This window comes from Ambystoma mexicanum, chromosome 1q, assembly GCF_040938575.1.
Source record: "Ambystoma mexicanum isolate Mex_15411 chromosome 1q, UKY_AmexF1_1, whole genome shotgun sequence".
NCBI lineage: Eukaryota > Metazoa > Chordata > Amphibia > Caudata > Ambystomatidae > Ambystoma > Ambystoma mexicanum.
This window is the reverse complement of record NC_090922.1, coordinates 1,204,658,352-1,204,681,156: the sequence shown is the minus strand read 5'-3', so window position 1 is coordinate 1,204,681,156 and position 22,805 is coordinate 1,204,658,352. Positions and strand designations below refer to the sequence as shown.

At 42.8% G+C, this 22,805-nt stretch overlaps 1 protein-coding gene across 1 annotated transcript in view; it reads left to right on the top strand.

Annotated features, from left to right (window-relative positions):
• Positions 1-22,805, top strand: part of IL12RB2 (interleukin 12 receptor subunit beta 2) — a 632,737-nt gene that overhangs the window by 466,393 nt on the left and 143,539 nt on the right. The window contains exons 11-12 of the mRNA XM_069641943.1: positions 20,294-20,395; positions 20,485-20,643. Of these exons, the coding sequence (XP_069498044.1) occupies positions 20,294-20,395; positions 20,485-20,643 (261 nt within the window). The remainder of the gene's footprint in view (positions 1-20,293; positions 20,396-20,484; positions 20,644-22,805) is intronic.

Sequence of the window (22,805 nt, the reverse complement as noted above, 5' to 3'; positions counted from 1 at the left end):
GAGACATCTGTAAGGGATTTTAAGCAGGCACACACCCAGGTCTCGCCTAGCATGTTGTGCGTGATGAAACCCTTATTTATTTTTGTCTATAAGGTAAATTTTCTGAATGATATACCACTCATATCACAACCATCTCAAAACACCCCCCAGGTCACACTGAACCAAGAATCAGGCTAGTGTGTAAAGGTAAATATTTATTTGTTTATTTATTTATTTAATATTCAAATCACCACGTGTTTAATATATATATTCATATATATATATATGTGTGGGACAGGAATCACCTACCGGTGACAATACAATTCTGAAAATAAGCAAAGCAATTGAATTCACTTATAATGATGCAACATAGAAAACGCAGGAAAAACAACAGTGTTGGTTTGTGAACAGATAGCGTTGAGGTAAATATTCCCCCTGCAAAGTTTTGTTTAAATACAAATGAGCAATCCTACACAAATGTGAGTAATCAGCAGGTATTCAGGAATGAAAGACGAGGTCTAGAGTTTAGATACAATCTTCCCTCCGCAAACAAGAGAGAAAACCGTTTTTGGAAAGTGACACTTTTAAACTGACAGGTGACAATCGCTTTGTAAAATAATGCAAAAGGATGCAAAAATGCTTAAATGGAGAAACATTCTAAGGAAAGCAACACTAAACAGGTCCTGAAACACATGAATCTTCACAGCTACTTAGCCAGCGCAACCATTCACGTGGTGGACACTCAATTTCGTTCTGGGATTTACTTTAGTTACTCAAAATCACTAAGGAGTTATGGTTTTGTAACACAGATGAGAAAAATCAGCACAAGAAGGATTCTAACGATACTATGGGTTCTGAATTTAAAGATGGGATGGATTGAGATTGGGATAATACAATACAGATATACTATGGCCCACTGTCCTTCCTATTTATACTTGCAGTCCTTTTTAATTCAATTGGACCGTCAAAGTTCTGGACATCGGACCGATCAGGTCTACCAGCAGCAGGGCACTTCTGGAGGGATTGGACAAGCGGCGCGGTTATGGTCAATTTTGGACTGCGCCTCAGACTGGGTTTGGATGGGCCCTTCTGGTCACTGGACATGGCAGATTACAGGATGCAAGTTTCAGCGGGCAAGCCTTAATGGTAGCAAGCCAAGCTGAATCAGAATTATTCTTTTAAGTTTTGGATGTTTTGAAATTTGGTCTAGCTAGCAAGAGTTCAGCAGTGCTATAGTCTAGATTCTGCAAGGAAATCTGGATCTTCAAAGAAGTCTGGAGTCAGCTACAAGATGAGGAGTTCTGGAACAAGGTGCTGCACGGAAATCTGAATGGGTTCTGGAAGCAGTGTGTTTTATGTGTTGTGAAGTTCCTATATTTACACTGTCAAATGCCAGCCCCCAGTTTATGGTGTGGAATTTCAAAAACACACCCCCACGGCTGTGAGTGGCTGCAGGCTCGTGCTTTGGTTGGCAGTCAGAACAGAGCTGTCATCTTTACGTTGGGATTTAGGAACTCCCACATTGATTTTTATAAAAACATAACTTTTGCACACATGTACATTTCTACAATTTTGTACCCTAATAAAATCAGACACATACATTTCATATTTGACTGTCTGTATTCCCATTCAATTCCCATCTTTGTGCAAGCTGTCTTTCTCATTCTACTGATTTTCATCAATTTGAACCATAACAGTTTGGATTCATGATTTCTAATTCGGTACATCTCTGGGTGCTTATCAGTGGATCATGTACATACAATCTTAGGTTTGCAACATTAATCGTTCTGCTACAATAAGAATGTTTTCATAAATTTGGTTCCTTAAATAGTACAGGTTTCAGCAATGTCTTCAAATCAAGAGCCTGAAATTAGGTTAATGTCTACCAATTTTCAGATTTATCCTTCTTTCGGTTGCACAGCTAAAAAGTTTTAAACTTTAATCACAAATAAGGATTTAACATCAAAGTTCTCCTTTGTAACCTCCCCTTCCCAGGCAGCAGCTGTCCAGTCCTTTGATCAGGGTTGGGTGTAGAGGGAAGCATCCTGTCCCTCCCCTGCAGAGATCAGTTGGGCAGCTTGCCATTGTTCTTGGCTCAGCCAGAGACAAATGTCCAATGTGGCCTCATTGTTCTCCTTGTTGTCATTATGCGGGAATCATTAGGCTTCCTGTTTCCAAGCTGAGATGTCAACTTTCACAGGCCAGGATGTCAGATCATAATTAAATAGTTGATTAGCTCCAGACTGGGTTCCTTTAAATTAAAGTCTTTTCATTTCACATATAAAATATAAGCACAGTTTATAAGGGATTGGGACATTTTAAAAGAATTAGTCCTTCACAAGCATGCTTTAAATAGGTGAATTTTGCCATTTTAATCAGGAAACAGAAACACATTAAACTGGGTTTGACAGCTATTTTTCTGATGCAGCTGTCAGTCAGTGAGGCCCTACTTTCTCTGAGCCACCTGTAGAATCTGTGATTTCAGCAACTTTTCATTTCAATAGCTCACTGGGGAAATGACTGAATTTAGCGCTAAAACAGCACTTTGAAGGTTGCCATTGATTAGGAAGCTGTATTTAAGGGCATTTTCTGATTTTAGCCCACTTTTGTGGCCTTGATTCATGTGACAGGTATCAACACCCACTAGCATTCTCTTGTAGGGAGTTCTTGTTTTGACATCAACTTTGTCTGTGTGTGGCAAGGTGGTGCAGCCTCTTTGTGATTTCTGAACCCTGCACAGTTTTTGCAGATTTAGTGCGCACCGGGCTATTGCCTCCATTTATGGCAGTTTTTTCTTTCCCCATTGGCAAAGGGGTGCAGTGGGGTGCATTGGCATGGGTTAAAATATCCCATACATCCTTGCCCCTGCCATGAGGGTTCGCATGAAGCCTGCTTCCAAGTGCAATAGTTGGTATGATTCCGACCTAGCCATGCTGAAACGCAAGTGAAAAGCTGCGTAACGTAAGTGGTTGGTTGGCTTCTAGCACTTCCTCTGACAAAATGGCCTGTCGCCCGCTCCAAAGATTATAAAGATTCAACATCTGCTCCAAAAAAGCAGTTACGCATCGCTGGGGCAACTAACAACACGGCCCAACTTTTCAAAATCTGTAAGGAACTTGTCAATCCGACTGCAGTCTCAATCTCTCCTCTTCATTCCCAGGCCCTCTGCACAGAGTGGCCTCCCATTTCACATCCAAAACTCAGGACATCCTGTCCTCTCTCTCTTTTACTCCCCTCCTTCATACCCCTGCACACAGGCTTGCCTTGGCCACTGTCTCTCTGTCCTCCTTACTCTCCTCCTTCTCACTCATATCACCTGATGAGGTTACCAAGACAGTTTGCTCTATGAAAGTCTCCTCCAAACAGGTGCCTCTCTGCTCTTCTAGAACTTTCATGGATAATATTGCATCTCTTGCTCTCTCCTTTGCTGATTTCTTTAACCAATCTTTTGCCACTGGTTCTGTCAAGGCTTGAGGGAAGGGTACCAACACCAAAGAAGCCGAATGAACTCGACCCTCCCACCGTGATTGGCACAGGTTCCTGATGGTAGATTGTACAGGTGACCACATGCAGCCAATGGGTGAAGAGGGATTAGGGAGTGGTTGTGGATGGGAATGGGGAGTTTAGGAACACCGGAAAGAGGATTAGGATAACCAAAATGGATAGGTAAGGGAAGTTAGGAACAAAACACATATCTTAACATACACTGAACATTGTAACCCTTTCCTGAAAATACCTAACCTCAAACGTGCAGCTATCCTGTATACCTCCTACAATCTTTTTTCACACCTGTCTGTTGAACATCTCATCACCAGAACTCTAGCACACCATATGCCCTGGGATGGATTCACAAATATTGGCAGCTTGCACATAATGATGGCCTAGCAACATTGAACATGCAACAAATGCAGGTAACCTGAATAACACATAAACATGATGAAATAATGAATAACACACATGGGGGAGTCAGTTCCCAACATGAAGCACAATACAATGGCCTGGTAGGCAAGATGAATAATGGAGTCAAACAACAAAATACAGGAAGCAAGCAACATGTAAGTCTCTCCATAAACAGGAGACTTAAGTGCTACATGCCCACATGTTTTGTAGAAAATGCTATGTTTGTTTTCACAATGCATTCTTTAGTTCATATTCCCATTGAGCGCTAGACCTGTGTTTTCTTTTTCACACAGTATTTGTTAATTATCTCTACATGCAGAACCACATTGCCTTTCACCTGGTACTTCCCTGGTAGTTCCAATTCCTTCAAAGAAAAACAACTGTGCGGGGCAATCAACCCCACAGCCTATATATATGTATACATATATCTCAATCCTCAGAGAAACCTACCGTGACCCACAAAAGAGCTCAGGACACTTAACTGATTGTCCATCAGCCCTGTGAGGCCGCCCGGATACTGATGAGTGTTGCGAGGAATTCCCTGTGCGCTGTGCGCATCACCGCCATCTGGTTGCCTCCTGCACCACTGCTCGCTGCATCCGCCCGTGCTGTAATCAACTTCAATAAGCCGCACATTGGCACGGGAGGATGGCAAGCCTTTATTCTGGGCTCAGCTGCATGCAATGAACTCTGCGCAGCTGTCCGCCGTGCGCTCTGCAACCTCTTTCCAGGTAACCTGGGAATTGTAGTCCTGCCTCGGCCCCCTTACCGTATTCCTGACAGGTTCCTTCCAATTAGCCCTCAGCACTCCCTGTGAACCCCCTCCTAAAAAAGCCATCTGCTGACCCTTGCCTGCCTAAATATCACCCTATCTCCACCACCCGCTTCTTGGGTAAACTCTTGGAGAAGTTTGTCATTCCCCAACTAATCCATCACACTGAATCTGTTGGCTCTCTCCACAACCACTAGTCTGGCTTCAGAGCAGCCAGAGGCACGGAAACTGCTCTCCTAAACACCTGCGATGGCTTGTTCTCAAACTCTACTTCCGTTCTCATCTTCCTCAATCTCTCCTCTGCCTTTGACACGGTCAATCACTCTATCCTCATAAATTGGCTCCGAGATGTCCTGGGCATCACAAACCAGGCACTGGATTGGTTGACCTCTTTCCTCTCAGATCAGCCCTCCCAAGTGCAATTGGCCACTTTCTCGCCTCCACCTCTCTTTCTCTACTTGCAGCATCCCTCAGGGCTCTATCCTCTCACTGTTTATTTTCAACATCTACCTTGCCCACCTGATCTCCACCTTCTTTGCTCATTTCCAGTGTTATGCTAATGACACATAGCTTTCCTTCAAGCTTCCCCCCTCTTCCTCCCTAGCTCATTCCCAACTGTCTAACTGCTATTCAGGCCGGTATGCTGTCCGCCCTCTTCAACTAATCCAGAATAGGACTGTGAGACGTATCCTTGGCCTCAAGCCCAGGGACTGCATCTCTACAGCCCTAAAATCTCTTCACTGGCTCCCGGTGGCTCCCAGTGGTTTCACGGATAAAATCCAAGACCCTCTGCATCATCCACAAGGCTTTCTGTGGCCTGGGACCTTGCTATATCCAACTATCTGTTCCTAAATACCTCCCTACTAGAGTCCTTCAGTCCTCTACCTCCAACTCTCTGCAGATCAGACGTTCTCCAAGCTGAGAGTGGGGAGGGGGTAGATCTCTTACTTCAGCAGAAGCCTCCCTCTGTAATGGCTTCCCTGCCTCTCTATGACTTGAGCATGATCTCCTTAAGTTCCAGAAGGTTCTCAAGACCTTCCTTTTCTCCTCTTTCCCTCTCTACCTCCCTTGCTAGTCCCCTCCTGTTGATGCGACTGGTTGCCTGCATCCCTTATGAGTCTTACGGGGGCCACGCCTTCCTTTGACCAGTCTTCCCCTGCACCCCTGTGCCAGCACTTTCCCTCAGGCTCCCTTCCCTGACTGGTCCATTCTGCCTCTTCGCACTATTTACCCCCACCCCTGAATCCCCTGGCTCTCGGCCTCTTGGGCTCCAACTTGCCTTGCACTTCCCCATTCCCTGGGCCTTGTCCCTCCTGCACTTCTCCCCCTTCTCCCTATCCCATCCCTCAACTCTGACCTGCCCACTCCCTCAGCACTTCTTGCTACTGCACTCTCACGATCCAAATGTTACAAGGCCTAGTCGCCCCGTTACTGTTGTTTTCTCCTCTGTTCCCCTCCCCTCTTTTGACTTGTGGCGCCTGGAAACACTCTTGCTGTATAGGCACCATACAAATGTTCAATACATAAATAATAAGATTTCTCTCAAACATTTGACATGGTTAATCGTGGGTTGCTATAGGAGAAAATGATAAAGTGGGGCACTCTCCCATCCCTCTTGGTGGTCATAAAATATCGCCATGATGATACAGCAGTGCAGGTCAGGTTGAATGGACAGGGTAGTTTATCGAGGAAATTTGATACATATAGAGGCCAACAACAGTGTTGTATATTAGCACTATGTCTGTGAAACTTGTATCTGCCAGATTTGGGTGAGCACTTGGAGAAAGTAGCTTTTATTAAACTAAAAAATAAATGCATTGACAGTGTGATGGATGGCTTATGCGTACAATGTAGTCCTAGCAGAACATATGCCACTCAGATTACAGCACCTTATAAAAGCTATTGTGAATATTTTGGCAGACGATGATTTGATTATAAATGAAAATAAAACAAATATAATTTGATATAATAAGAATTTCAAAAAGCCATATGGGTTTACTTGGAGATTTAGTAAAACATCTTTAATTTGTGAACATCTTTAATTTGTGCATTTTGATTTATTTGATTTCACCTTATTTCCTTTTTTAAAAAAATTGTTTTCTGCATTCTTTTTATTTCCTTTTAGGCACCATTGTATACCCGGGCCGTGGCATATGACTTGACACCTCCTATTTGCACTCACGCTGCGTGAGTGTTTTTTACGGCACCATTCCCAAATGTACGTTGTTTTTTTTTAGTTACACTTATTTTCTTATATTTCCTTGAAGGTCAGCAGGCTGACTGAAGTTGCCTGGCAGCTGACTACACCGAGGCCCGTGCTCAGCGACCTGTTGTCCTTCCTTTATTTTTTACTAGCATGCATTGTCTCGGGAGGGTAGCTCAGCAGCAACGTGCTCGCCTTGGAAGCAAGACAACACGGAGCACCGCAGGTTCGATCCCCGGCTCCGCACTTGGAAAGCTCTGGGTATTAAGCGTGTTATAAATAACCTATCATAACAATAACCTATCATTGCTGGGAGAAGTCTGTTCTCACTGCCTATTGGCACAGAGACAGGATTGGTTATGGTAATACAATGCAGCCTTATGATAGAGTGGTGGGCCCGTCGCACCAAAGTCATGCCAAAATGAAGCCCGTCCGGGCTACGGACGGGCCCGATGGGTATGCACTGTCATCCACTCATATAGCCACCGGTGATCACATTTATTGTCTTGCTCCTGCAAATACCATCTTCCCGGGCAACTTTGTTGTCGACTGTCCAGTGAACAGCATTTCCAATAAGGTAAGCAACTCCATTATTAATGCTTATCTACTTAATACCCGCTCCTTGGGCGCCGATGCAGAATCTTCACGAGTTCTTAACGGAATATTCACCTGACTTGTTGTGTCTTACCGAGACATGGGTGTCGGCAGTATCTGTACCTACGGTTGTTCAGGCACTCCCTGACAACTTTAGTATTATTCATTTGGATAGAGTAGCTGCCCACCCAGGTGGTGGGGTAGCAATTATTTTCCAATTTTCATTTACGTTGTCTGTGATTCCTCTGTCACATGGATTAGCTATGGAAGCACTACTAGTACATTTAACCATTTCGGCTACATAGTATATTCATTTATTAATTGTGTGCCGTCTACCAGGAATAGGCTCTGATTTTTAAAAAATCCTTTTCTAGAACTGGTCGCATCTCTTCAAATCAAGCACTGCGTCATCTTCACGAGTTCTTATCGGAACATTCACCTGACTTGTTGTGTCTTACCGAGACATGGCTGTCAGCAGTATCTGTACCTATGGTTGTTCAGGCGCTCCCTGACAACTTTAGGATTATTCATTTGGATAGAATAGCTGCCCACCAAGGTGGTGGGGTAGCAATTATTTTCAAATTTTCATTTACGTTGTCTGTGATTCCTCTGTCACATGGATTAGCTATGGAAGCAGTACTAGTACATTTAACCATTTCTACTTCATACTATATTCATTTATTAATTGTGTACCGTCCACCAGGAACAGTCTCTGATTTTTTTTAAAAATCCTATTCTAGAACTGGTCGTATCTCTTCAAATCAAGCACTGCAATCTTGTGGTACTTGTTGATTTTAATATTAGGTATAATACCCCTCACGCCCCATTCCCAGGCCAATTTTTTTAATTCACTATCGGATCTTCGTCTAAATCGAAAGGTACATGAGCCCACTCATTGACTGGGTTGAATTTTAGATCAGATTTTTTTCTACAGACTCAGTGGTTTCCATTCTTTCAACTAGGCAAGTCTTGTGGTCAGACCATTACTTAATTCTGTTTTTAGTGCACAGTATAGTATCTCCAGTTTATCCCCGACAAAGGGACATTATAAAACTCAATTGGCGAGGTTTTGACCATAGCCATATGCTGACACTTATTAAGGAGAAAAGCATGATAGCACCTGCTCAGGACTAATCCTGTTTATCTTAGACACTACGTGAGGTAGCAGATTAGGTTGCTCTCCTAAAACCTATTCGTCCACACTTATCCTATGGGTCCACCGAAAAATTGGTTTTCAGGGAACTCTTGAGAAGCTATCACAGCGCTATCCGCTGTACTAAGGACATTTATTTTACCCAGAAGGTGGAGACAGCTGTACATCAATCCACGGAACTATTTACTGTAGTGAAATCGTTTTATTCTACAGCATGTTTTACACCATCGGTGACTCCATCCCAACTTCTTTGTGATTTGCTGGCTGATTTGTTCTCATCAAAAATGTTTGTGAGCACATTTTGCTTAGCGGTCACCCTGCTAGTGCTCCGGTTAACATTGAAGCTACAACAAGGCCTCCTTGTTCTTGGTCTCGCTTCCCAGCATCTTCTACTGAAGATGTGGAAGGAGCAGTTTGTGAGCTTAAATCTGCGGCTCCTTCAGACCCTGTCTCTCTCGCTATTCTTAAAGATCTTATTCCTGGTATGCTCCCTCTGATGACTGAAGCAATTAATTGTTCCTATCAATCAGGCTGCATCCCTGAGGTTCTCAAGCAAGCTATTGTTGGCCCTACATTTCAGCCTATTGCTCTACTCCCATTTTTCATGAACGTTTTGGAAGCTCTGGTTTCTCCTCTTCTTTCATCTTTCCTGGAAACCTCTGCTTCTCTTGAATCCTTTCAGTCTGGGTTTCGGCCGGGCCATGGAACTGAGAATGAGCTGGTGGTCGTAGTTGATGGTCCAAGGTGGAGCGGGTGCTCTGATACCATTAGATCTGTCGGCAGCTTTTGACACTGTGGACCACTCCATCCTGCTCTCTTGCCTGGCCGTGGCTGTCCTCTCTGGTTCCGTCCTGGCCTTGTTCACATCTTTCCTAACTGACAGGAGTCAATCACTGTGTCTCCCTCCATTCTCTGCTGCTTTTCATGTACTTTCTTGTGGTGTGCCCCAGGGCTCTGCCTTGTACCCAATGTTATTTAACATCTATGTGCAGCCTTTGGTTGCCCTCATCCACTCCTGCGGCTTCATGGAACACAGATTCTGGTTCGTTTAGATCTTGACCGGCCTGAGGTGTCGTCCCGTCTGAGTGAGTGCCTGGTGGCCATGGGGGGGGCTAGATGAGTGAAACTGTCTCAAAATTAACGGGTGTTTCATTTATCCCTGTGACAATGGTCAAGAACCTGGGAGTCGTCTTATCGCCAGGGGGCTCAGTATCTCCAGGATCCATTTTTGCCATATATCCCGGAATGAGCGCTCCGCTCCAGGAATGCTGGTCTTGTTGTTGTTCCCAAAGTTCGCTTGTGCAGGGTAGGTGAACGAGCTTCCTCGGTCACCGCAGGCAAACTGTGGAATGAATTCCCTGTGGCCCTTAGGCTGAGAGGCACCTACAGTTCTGGCGTCTGCTAAAGACCCTGCACTTTTAGCCGCATGCTTTTTTAAATTTTTTAAAATTTGTTTTAGTTGAAATAAATCAACCTTTCAAATACAAATACAAAATACATATAAAAACTTTACGAAATTTACACAAGAAATAGAGGAATAAACATAAGAAAAACACAAAAAATTCTCAATCTTAGACTTCAGCTTTGGATGAAGTTCTGGGGTGGTGAATAATATCAGTTAGTCTCTAGATTTAAGCTTAAAAGAAAATTTACAGTAGCAATCTGTAATGGTAAGTAACCAGAGCCTAAGATTAGAGACCAGGTCAATTCTTTGGAAGCGAGACGTAAATAATTACAGTGCCTCGCAAAATGAATTTCTCGCATGTGTCGAAGGACTTTGCATTCCGTGATGAGGTGCACCAAGGTTTCACGAGTGTCCATCGAAATGCAATAGCGGCAAAAATTAATCGAATTACTCAGCAGTCTCCTTTTAACTTGTAACTCCCTGGTGACCCATAAATTAAATCGTAATCTTAAAATGTTATTTCGATATTTGGGTGATGGACAGCGAATTAAATAAGCTGGTAATGTGTGCATTTTTTTGTGTGGGAATCAAAATTTATCGGCATCTTGATATGCAAGACATACAGTTCGGGTAAGGATCCAGTCTGTGTGATATATTTTCAATTTGGCTTTGTCTGGATTTTGCAATAATAAATCTAATGAGACATCCGCCAGGATTAGCACGCGATAGACACTCGTCAACCAGGATTTAATAAACAACTGTTTTGATCAAAAAATATATGATGAAACATATTTTAGTAGAACTTGAGATGTTGTTGACAGCAAACATTTTCTAAAGAAGGAGCATTGGCGCCAATTGAAAATTGCCTGCACTGAGACTAAACCGAGTTTGTACCTTATCCAGGCAACTGGAATGCAATTCGGCAGATGTAATATTCGGCGCCAATATTTTGCCTCCCATTTTGACAATTGTAAGGAGGGAATTTCTTGAAAAGTTTCCAGCCCATATAATAAAGCTGGAATGGTTTTCGCGGCCCAAAAATGTCATGCTGGCAATATCGAGAATTTGCCATACTTGTACATTAGAATACTGGCTTGTGATATAAATGATGTTAACCTTGTTTCTAGACGCATTAAATGGCCTGTTGGATGAATTAAACTCTCAAAGACAATGCCGAGATAATTGTAATAAGGCACCCTATTTGTAGGGGTTTGGTTAAGGGTCCACACATAAGAAAGCGGGCACCGCCTTTTAGGAGAAAAAAACTACGATTTGGGTTTTGGAAATATTTATTTTCAGTTTGTTAGTCTGGGTGTAAGTAAAAAAGGCGTTCAACAGTTGTTGTAAACCCACTTGTGTTTTAGAAAAAAGTACCAAGTCATCGGCATATAAGAGGGTTTGAATTGTATTACCGTTCAATTTCGGGGAGTCTGAAATCACAGTAGACCGGTCATGTCGCACATCTTGTATGAAGTAATTAAACATGGCAGAAGCCAAGAGACAACCTTGTTTGAGGCCTCGTGATGTATGAATCTGCTTTGACAGCATGCCATCTAGTGTCAGGCGAACCTTGATCAAGGTTTTAGAATGTAGGGCATATATCACATCCAGTGGGGTTGCAGGACAGTGATCTATTTGCAGTTTCGCTAAAAGAAGAACGCGGCTCACTGAATCAAATGCAGCGCTGAGGTCAATGAACGCGTAAAATTCTTGTTTCTGCAGATGACATTGCAACTTGATTGAATTTAATGTGAATAAATCGATTGATGTACCCATGCCTGCGACGAAACCCGTTTGATGAGGGTCACACAAGTGTGAATGCAGAGTCCAGTCATTGAATTCTGCAAGAATTATTTTGGCAAATACTTTTCCCGGAGCGTCAAGAAGGGCAATCGGCCGATAGTTGGCTGGGAGGCAACGATTGCCCTTCTTGAAGATCGGGATTATGATGGATGTTTTCCAGGAATTTGGGATCGTACGAGTAAGTAAGATATCCTTGAAGATGTGGTAGAGGATATGTGCCCATTCGTCCGGATGTGCCTTAAGAATAAAGTTTGAGAGCCCATCAGGACCTTGTGCTCTCGATGAGCTAATTTGCATAGTAATGGAACAAATTGATGTTTCAGACAGCTGTAATTGCCAAGGGGAGTCAGTGGAGGGGGTGTACTTAAGATCATCAAAAGCTGGGTCAGCATATAAGGCGGAAAAATGCATGATCCAATCAGCTTCCGAGACGCCATCAATTTGTGCGTCACCCTGTAGATTGAACTTTCGATTATTTAGTAACTGCCACATACGTGCCGAATTTTTTTTAGACATAGCAGCTTGCATAGAGATGCTATCACTCTGGAACTGTGACGATTTCCTGCTACTAAGCCAATTTTTTTAGTGGCATTTAGCAGTTTTTAGGAGTTGCCAGCATGAAGGGTCATTCAGGGAGAGTATTTGTTTCCTGAGTTTTCTATATTTCGCTTTCATACACTTGATTTCGGGATCAAAGATGTGTGAATGGCAGACACGATTATGGTCAGATTTTGCATGAAGGGTTTTAAAAGATCCGGATATTGTGCACCATTATAATGCCACTCATTGGCTTCTAAGATGTTTGCAAGAGAATGAATCTTGCCAACGTTCCATCTGAGACGATTTGTTGTGGTGTTTACTGTTGCCACAACGTGTAAAACTCGACTACTAGGGACATACTCGAAATTCCATGTAATCTGTGCAACTAGCAGACAGTGATCACTATTAGGGTGAGCACTGATGGCGAGATGTTTAACATTTTGGAACAGATTTGGACTCATGTAGATGTAATCCAGAGTGCTCGTGCTGGACCCGCGGTGCCAAGTGTAATTTGAATGAACATCACCCGTAACAGAACCATTTAGCCTGTGTAAATTGTGATCAAACATGATGCTTGTCCATTTCTGTGATGACCGAGAGAGATCAGATTTATCTCGACAGTCCAAGTTGAGATCTCCTGCAACAATGGTATGGGTGATGGAGTGTCTGGAAATTATAAGGTCTAAGATCTCATTCAGACCATCATAAAATACATCGTCACCCATGATGGAAGTGTTGCGATAGACATTTACCAGTGCCAGTTCTTGGGAATGTCCCAAGATGAGAACTAACTGGATCTGGGCTCCTACCGAAGCCCAGGGTGTAATGGAAAAGCCACTGGCTCTGTGCACACCCACTAAGAGACCCGAGGAAGGACGACCACTGCTCGGGATTGCAGGGAGAAGGGAGATCTCATAACCATCCCAGACAGGACACGTAATGAGCCAAGTTTCTTGTAAGGCTATCAGGTGATGGACGTTGGCGAAATTGGCAATGGAGGAATGCAAATGGGAATGACCCCTTGTGTTCCAACTTAAAAACAGAATCGAGTCTTTAGCACGTACTGTTGATGGTTACTGATAATTGGAGGATTCACTTTGTGCCTCATCGGTCTGCCTCTGCACTCCGTGATAAATGTTAGATTTCCTAGTGAGATGTTGAATTTTTGGAGGCACTTTCTCAGGTTCCTCTTCTATGAGAAAACCCATGCAGAACAATTGCATTCTACATTGCCAAATAGAATCTCGGACTAGACCAGAAGGGATCCACAATCTGAAAACTGAGCATGTAGATTCTGAAATGAATTCAATTTGCTCTATGTCATTAGATGCCAGATTTCTTAAGTCAGCAATATCTCTGAATATATTTAGGACGCTTTGTCGATTCAAATCGTAACATGGGAATTTTACTTCTCTACATTTTAGAATGAGAGTGAAAAACTGCCCACGTCGGGGATTTAAATGACGTGAGACTGCCTGAGTATTAGCTTTCTCTGGAGCCAGTTGCAAGTAAGGGGTGTCATTATTTGTACTGGCTTGAGTGTAGGAATCAGCTTCTTGTTCCACTTTCCGGCAAGGGACTTTTGTGCTTTTGCTAAGCTGATTGCCAGATATTCATCGATTTCTTTTTTTTTTTTTTTTTTTTTGTCTAAAATTCTCAAACTGAGACATGGTTGGAGGAGCATCAGTAGTATTTGGCAAATTCTGCTGACTTTGTAAACTGGATTTATTAGCAGAGACCACAGCAACGGGAGATGGAAGTTTGTCTGGATAGGCACCCGCTGTTGCTTGGTTAGCTTTAGTATTGGTCAGTAGAGGTCCCATTGATACAGAAGTGTAGGCTTTTGAAAAAAACCTCATATGTGCAGCATTTTGTGCTTTTAAAGCAGCTAGTTGTTTATCTGCCTCAATGTTACGGTCTATAGATGAAACTAGCTGCGACAGTGGAGACAAAGGGACACGAGCTTGCGTATCAATATCCTGTTTGGCTATTCTCGAGGGCATAAAAGAGGGCCCAACAAGTAACTTTGAAAGGACTGGTTGGAATGAGTCATGTCGGGATAGCCCTTGTCATGTCAGCCAAGACTGAAGAAGGCAGGGGAAGTGATGTGGAAGCAGGGGGTAGAAAAACTGGACGAACCATCGCTGATGTAGGACCAATGGGGGGTAAGCCAACCGACACAGATGATGGCAAATAAGCGGGTCGGGGCACGTTAACTTGTTCAAAAGGAATAATTGCTTTGTATTTTACGGCAGTAGATTTGCCCAAGGCCTGAAAAAAAGAGTTCAAAGTCTTTTTAGTTTGCTTAAGATTTGCCATGTTCTTTGTTTTTTTTTAATGCAAGAGGCTTTTGTGGTGCGACTTTTGGATTTCTTACTTTCAGGGCATCTAGATGGCTTAGTCCTTGTCCACTTTTCCGTGCACAAAACAGCTCTGGAAGTGGCCGTAGCGCTTCAGGCTCAGGTTTTTGAGATGGTTGAACTGTGGGTGCGAGCCCTTTCACAGATGTTTCGGTGTGGGGTATTTGATCGATTGGTCGAATGATACCAATGATCGGGGCAATGCACAAGCCTCCGAACTGGATGCCTCAGCAACACTATAAAAGGGAACTTTGGGCATCGCTGACTTCCATTCCACCTCCCCCTCAAATGGCTCATTCGTCATCCTAAAGCCAGTGGTCGGAGAAACATTATTAGAGAGAGAGGAATTATAATGAGCCAGCAACCACTTTAAGTCATCAAATTTCCTGGATTGATGTGACACTTTTGTGTCCAACGATTCAAACAATTTGCACAGGCTCATGATGGTTGTGTTGATGGCTATCAATGCTGGTTGAGTCATGGTTGTGTGTTGTAAAAATTAGTCTGAAGAGACTTTTTTAGATGTTCTTGGTGTGGGTAAGACAAAAGAATGTAGCATAGAATGTTTAGACTTTGTTGCAGATTGATCGGACAAGGTAGTTTTACTGCACAAAGGGTCAACAGTAGGGTAAACAGTAGTACTCCATGGGATAGGGGACTCACTTTGACTGGCATGAATAGATAAGCCAGTTTGGTCCTGCAGTAATGAGGGAAAAGTAATCAGACAGATGGCAATACGGGAAGAAGAGAGACGCGGGCAATTGCGTGTGGAGACTAACATTGTGATGTCAGATAGAGGTCGCGGGTTAACTCTCACACTTGGAGTTTTTAATGAGGTGGATATTTCCTGTATGTTGGAATGCTCAAGTTACTTAGTATTCCCTAAATGGGAAGTTGACATTGAAGAAATAGAGACAATGGATTTGTCTATGTTATTATCAAAAGTGAACTTTGGTTTTGTGGATAACGAGGTACCTATTGGGATACTGGAGTGGGCAGAATAAAAATCTTGTGGTTGAGCCCCAACCTCGTCTTGGGTAGCTTGAGTCAAATGAGTAGTTGATATGACATATAAGCTCGGGATGCGTGGCGGCATATTTGTCGTAAGCCTATAAGCCATATCTATAGTTGAACAAACAGTAGTCACAGAACAAAAATCAGCAAACTATAATTGTATGCATGACGGCTGTCACTGGGCTGGCTTTGGTGAGTGCGTGAATCACACTACTTGCGTAAATAGTGAATACTAATAAAACTTTTCCAATCCTAAGTGACAAAGTATCCAGTTGTGATGCGGATAAAGTGAGCCAATCCAATTTCGGACGCTCAAAATACCAGAAAGTGGTGACAAAGGGTTTATGTCGGGCCCCCGCCCCGCGCACCTTGCACAGCAAACAGTACTCGAGGTACTCGCTCAGGTGCGCAGCGCGGGTGCGCAGATGCCGTTGTAGATAAGAAGGCAGGAGGGGGTGTGGCCACCACTGGGGAGGGCACACTGGAGTGTAGTCCTAAAAAATAATAAACACAAAAAAGGGTTTTGTTGTTTTTCTGTGTGTGATGTCAGGCAGGCAAGGTGTTGCCTCGAGAGACGTCCTCCAGGCGAAAATCAAGCCGAGTTTCCAAAATGCAGCAGGAGTGAAAACGGCAGCAGGTCCAGACAGCGAACAGTACTCGAGGTACTGCTTTTGTCTATGATGGTAATCCTAGCGCCAAGATGCCTTTGGGTGGATGTGCGTGGTACAAGTTCAAATAACATAACATCTTTGGCCCCTTTAAAGTATGTAACCTACCTGAGATTTGAAATAAGTGTGACCCCAAATAAGAGTAGGACTGTGTAAAGGATAAAAAGCAAGGCCAATCAATTTGCATCGCAAATGAAAGAAATACACATTAAATACTGTAGATTTTCTGTTTCCCCCTTACAGAATTTTATAGATTAAAAGTAGTGCCTTTTGTTTTGTATGGTATGCAGATTGACTACCATGTAAGAGATTTAAACTGGGACCTTCTAAAGCGGAGACTGGAATAAAAGCCCTTAGTTTACGATTAGGATTGCGACTTTAAGATTTGAGTTAAGTTTGGTTTCATTACGGGGTAAATCCCTTCCTCTTACCACTTTAACAACACTAAGCTGATTGCCAAAAGGTGAGATTCCAAACATCTTTCTGAGCCAAATTCAAGTATGAAACACTCCATTCACATGACAGCATCAGATCACAATTCCTTGTACAATCCAATACCCACTTGTCCACACAGGGAATGTGGGGGAAGCAAGAGTTACATAGAATTGCTATGGGGTTTGTTTTGGACAACCCCCCTGATGATAGGATTCCCCGGAGGTCATTGAGATCTGCAGCAGTGGACCCATTACTTATGGAGGAACCAGGTTTTTAGTAGAAAACACGGTAGATTCAGTGCCTTTGGAGCAGATCCAGAGCTTTGCTTAATGAAAGGTGCAACCTCCCCATCTCCTTTTTTAGAAATCTGGGTATTGTATGATTTGTTTACTTACCAAAAGGCTTCTAGTGGATTGTAGAAGTGAAACATGTTGATGTGGCTAGATAATTTATTGTTATGGAAGGCACAGTGAAAAAGGCAGAGCGCCTGGCATTTTATTTTGCAGATTGGAGACAGTCTCTTTAGAATGAACAAGACGAAGGCTTATGTTTTCCTCACCTACTTCTGGTTGCAACTCGGGCTGTGCCTTTCTGTTTTCACTGAAAGTGGTTAAGGATGTAAAGGGCTAAGGGCAGGAGGAGGCTGTTGCTGTAGTTGAATTTAGAAGGATTAGAAAAAGGATGATGGGATCTCTGTGGACAAATATAAGTAAAATATTTTTACCATCCAGAATGAGGACGTTTCAACAGCACATACTTGGGAGTTGAGTGTGAACTTCTGGTCCAGAATAAAACTCAGAATTCCAGATGTTTTAGCCAGAGAGGTTCCAATTGTGATGGCCAACCATTAGGTTCCTAGTACTGTTTTGTGGCACCAAAGAGCAAAAGCATGCTTTAGACTGCCTTTAGTTTACGTCATCTCTTTTGCACCCCGCTGCTGATCTTGCTGAGGAACTTTCTCAGATAGGTGGCAGTAATGTTGCTATTTTAATCCGTCTGGCACACGATTTTCATGTTAGCTGCATAGGTCTAAAAGGTGAACATAATTTATTTATGTGTTAATTTATTTTTGCATTTGTACAGCACACGAAGCCCAGAGGCATCTAGGCGCTCAAATAGTAGTCTTACGAAAAATGGTTACCTTTTGACATATCTTAAAAAAGCATACATTGTTACAGATATTGCAGTAGACATCGTAATTGAATCATGTTCAAAGGATCACAATGACAGGACTGCATAAGACATTAAAATATTTACATTTGACCTTGTCAGTGCATGACCTCCCCGAAATAAAGGTTACAGTAGATTAATTGCTGGAGGTCAGAGCTAAAGAGGAACGTTTTAAGTTTTTATCTGAAAGACCAATATGATTGATCATTTCTGAGTTGGTGCGGAAGAGCGTTCCATAGTTTAGGAGCTATTACTCGGAAACTGGAGCCTCCTGCTTTTAATCTCTTGTATGTAGGTATGCTGAGTTGATTATTGTATGCGCTCCGTGTTTGTCTGTTGGAATTGGCTTTGCTAATGAGGTTGCTGAGATATTTGGGCCCCTTCTTGGCCATACATTTATTCGTCATGGTTAGAATTTTGAATTTGATTCTATCCTGGACAGGAAGCCAATGAATGTTCCTTCTAGTAGCAGAGATGTGGTTGTGTCTAGGGACGTTTAGAGCAGCTCTTATGGCATTGTTTTGAACTGTTTGTAACTTTTTTATGTTTCTAGAGCTGGTTCCAGTGAAGAGAGAATTGAAATAATCTATCCTTGATAGTATTAATGCTCTGGCCAATGTGATGGTATTTTCAGGAGAGAGGAAAGGTCAGCTAGCTCTTATTAGTTTGGCCGTGTACATAGCAGAGACTGCTGTATTGACTTGTCTATTTAGCGTGAGGGCAGAGTCAATGTAGACTCCGAGCGTTTTTATCTCACTGGCTACTGGGATGGTTTTGCCATTAATGATGAATTATTTGTACTGCTTGGTGAGTTTATTGAGTTTTGTTTTGTTTAGAATGATGATAAGCTCTCTCTTTGCTGGCCATCCAGGCCTGGATGGCGAGGTATATTTTGTTTAGGTTTTTCGTATCTGTATCATAGCATCCCGTAATAGGTATTAGAATCTGGGTATCGTCCGCATAATTAGTACACGAGATACCCATATTGTCCAGTTTGTCAAATAAAAGTTTGGTAAATGTGGTGTAAAGAGTAGGTGAAACACAAGAGCCTTGTGGAACCCCGCATGTTACTGGGACTGGCTGTGGCTGCTGCAGATTCTGAAAAGACTCTCATAGATTGATTAGATAAGAATGACCTGATCAAATTTATAGCGTTTGAAGATAATTGGGCTGCTGTGTCTAGATGTTGGCATAGGATGTCATGATTTACTAAATCAAACACAGCTGAGAGATCTAGTAATATTCGGATACATAATTCTCCATTGTCCTTATACTGATCCATTTGTGATTTCAGATCAAGCAGGGATGTTTCCGTACCGTGACCTGGTCTGAAACCTGATTGTCTTAGACCTAAGAGGTGGTTATCTTCAATGTGTTTTTGGATCTGCAGATAGGCTGTGCGATCTAATATTTTCAGTAAGAAAGGAACAGTTATAATCGGACGATAGTTCAGATATTGGGGTCCAGTGTGTTTTCTTTTGAGTAAGGGTAGAACCCAGGCTGTTTTTAAGTGTTTGGGGATAATGGAAACAGTCCGCAAGGCAAGAGGGTGGATATACAGATTAAGTAGTATCAACTTTCTCGCATTCCTTTTACTTTTGCACAAATAGACAGAAATACTTTGTAAATATTGTATAATTGTAGAGGTTGCACTGCAGCTTTAATTGGTAATTCTTATTGCTTACCTTACTAGTTTCTATAAGGGCAACATTCCACTGTGGATGTCAATACACTTTACAACAAAAATACAGAGTGGGACTACAGTCATTGTTAATATGGCTATTGCCAACCAGCCATGACTGTCAGTGTCATGTGCAGAGATTGGAGTAAGTGCTCCTTTTGCAACGATGGCCACCATGTCAAAAAGTGGCAGGCTTAGGAAGGGGATGTCCTATTTCAATGTATAATTGTGGTGAGTATCTGCAGGAAATTTGAACAGCACTTGGTTCAGTGTCAAGAAGAAATAGCAACAACACTGGCACGCGTGTACACACTCACGCATATGCACACAGCCCTAAGTTAAAGGCCTGAGTTACTATCACTAGTCACAGAAGGGCAGTTGAATTTAAAGTACATCATGTGATCAGTTACCAGAACAATCTGAGCTACAGTAAAGAGCAATCAATAACTAGTCAATCCCTGCAAACCAAGTTACAAACCTGAAGAAATATGTATTTCATTGAACATATGTGGTCTTACCCCGAAAAATCCTGTAGAAGATAAGACTAATGATAGTTTGTATTATTCATTTCAGAGAACATTTTTAGACTAATGATAGTTTTTATTATTCATTTCAGAGAATATAAATCCGTATGTCTGCTATTACATTGATGTATATGCAGTGTCTGCGAAGAGAGCAGGAATGGCTTCCCACGCCAGGGGATACGCCACTGAGATGGGTAACACCTTTATATACATTTGTATTGTTGTGGTTTCCAAGTGTTCAGCATTTAGTTTCAACAAAATAACTAGTGGATTTGTTTTACAGCCCCAAAGGTTGGCCCTGAAATGTCTTATGAACTTGGAATGGATAATTCAGTTTTCATTTCCTGGGAGGAAACACTGGCAAACAAACAAATGGGATGCATTATTCGCTATACTATATACCTCCAGCAGCAGCACTTTAATGTCACCACTACATCGATCGGTAAGTACATTTCATCAAGCAACATACTAAAGACTAATTGGAACGTGGCTGCAGCATTCAAAAGAAATACTGCAACTATTAAAATCAGTGTTAGAAAGATCCTATGGATTGAGAAAGATCAAGGTCACTGCTGCTTGCTCTGGGGGTTGTATTACATAGAAGTGCACCCTCTGTGTAAACAACACCCAATTTGTAGTGCAGCAGGCGAGCTTTGGTATTTCTGAAGGTACATACACTACTAAAGGTGTGAAATGACAAGATCTGCATGGGGCATGCCTCATACAAATCAAGGAATGACCACACAGCAAGTGCATGTTCCCATTATGGAGCGCAAAGTTGACTAAACTGGCCACCACCCAGCAGGCGGATAAAATATTCTGCACCTTTTTGGATAGGGACTCTACCTCCCACGACCCAGGGGGAAGCAGTTACAGGCTTCATCCCTGAAAGGCCTTTGGACCCACTCTCAAGCTCAGTTTAGGATTTTGTATTGCATGCAGAGGTTGTAGCGCTGTGGGGGCTTACAACTTCTCTTTGTATGGAGGAAGGGAGATATGGGAACCCACATGACAGTTGTTGCAGCAAGGAAGTGCCCTTCACATGTACCTAACGTCAGTCTCCCATCATAAGTGCATGGGGCTCTCCTGCCTACCATGATGAGAACAGCCTCATTACACGGAAGGCGGTAAACCAAGGTGCTATTAGCATTATTAAATCACCGGCACCGCCTTGGAGGAAAGGGGAATTACCGCCCTATTCCAAGGTTGGCGGGGCGGTAATTCCCCCTTCCACCATTGCCCCATAGGGGCAAATTTGCGGTGCCGTAATTAACACCAGTAAGGCGGTAAGGGTTAACGGTCACCGGTACCATTACCGGTGACCGTTAACCCTTACCGCCTTCCATGTAATGAGGCCCCTAGACTGCTCTCTGTATGGAGAGCAGGGCGAAGTTCACCTGAGTTTCAGATTTGCTTGGATGATACACACCATGAGAAACTATGTTGGGCATAACCGTATAGTATAAGTCATGAACCCTAAATACATAGCTAATTAACTTCCTAATGTGCATTGTTCATTTAATAGTTTTTCTATATCAGAGAGGCAATTTCTAAAACCCTTGTTTCTTGCATAGCCCATACACTGTGGACTGGGTCCCTTTTATGTGTTCCTGTACCACTGGCATATTTTCATCTGGAAGGCATGGTGGACTGAGCATCATTATGCAGGTTTCAAACATTTCCAGGTGTCTATAAATATAACTTTTTATTACACCCACAAAGAAGTCTTTTTGAACACAGCTGTCTTTAATAAATGTGCATTAAAATTCCAGGCAAAAGAGATATAGGCCGACCAAGAGTTATTAATATATATTGCTGATATGGAATGAAGCATAGCACAAATTCAGATATCAGATTACACAGAATTTGTTTGGGCAAAGTATAATGGTTAACGTGTATTTTCCTGTCATGATATTTAATATGGCATGATCACCAGACATATATACTTCTTTATGAAACCATATGAGGGGTTTATTTATAAGAAAACAGGGTGTATTATGGGCATATGTATGGTGACTAAAGATGCTACAGAAAAGTATTAAGTGTGTAAAAATACATCTGGTAGCCAGTGTTACTTGAGTCGATCCAGGCCCACCAGCCTCCCTCTTGCCACTAGCCAACCTGACTTGGGAACTGGGGGGAAAGAGAGAATAACCCTGTAGTAATTGGCTATATATTGGCTTTAGGTGGGTGAACCCTGCTTTCCCAAGAAAACACTGCACAACCACAGGCACGACTCACCTACAACCCCAACACCTTCCATCCTAAACACGGCAGTACCTCATTGGTCTAATGCTGCACGTGCTTGGGGTGGTGAGAGGTGTGGGACACTCAGCAGGGATTCCAGACGCTCTTGCAAGGCATCAGGTAAGCATTACAGAACGTGAAGCCCAAGGTAACGGCCTTGCCTGAGCGTCATGGAGTCTTTGGAGGTAGACCAGTTAGTCACAGTTCTAGGGGGAACATAGGGCTGAAGTACACGCCACCCGCACTGAGACAAACGTCCTGCATCATGAGTTAATCATGAACAGAGATTGCACTGACTAATTGGCTAGGCATCTTACACAGGCGCAGAGAGGGCAAGGCCCGCTACCAGGGCCATCA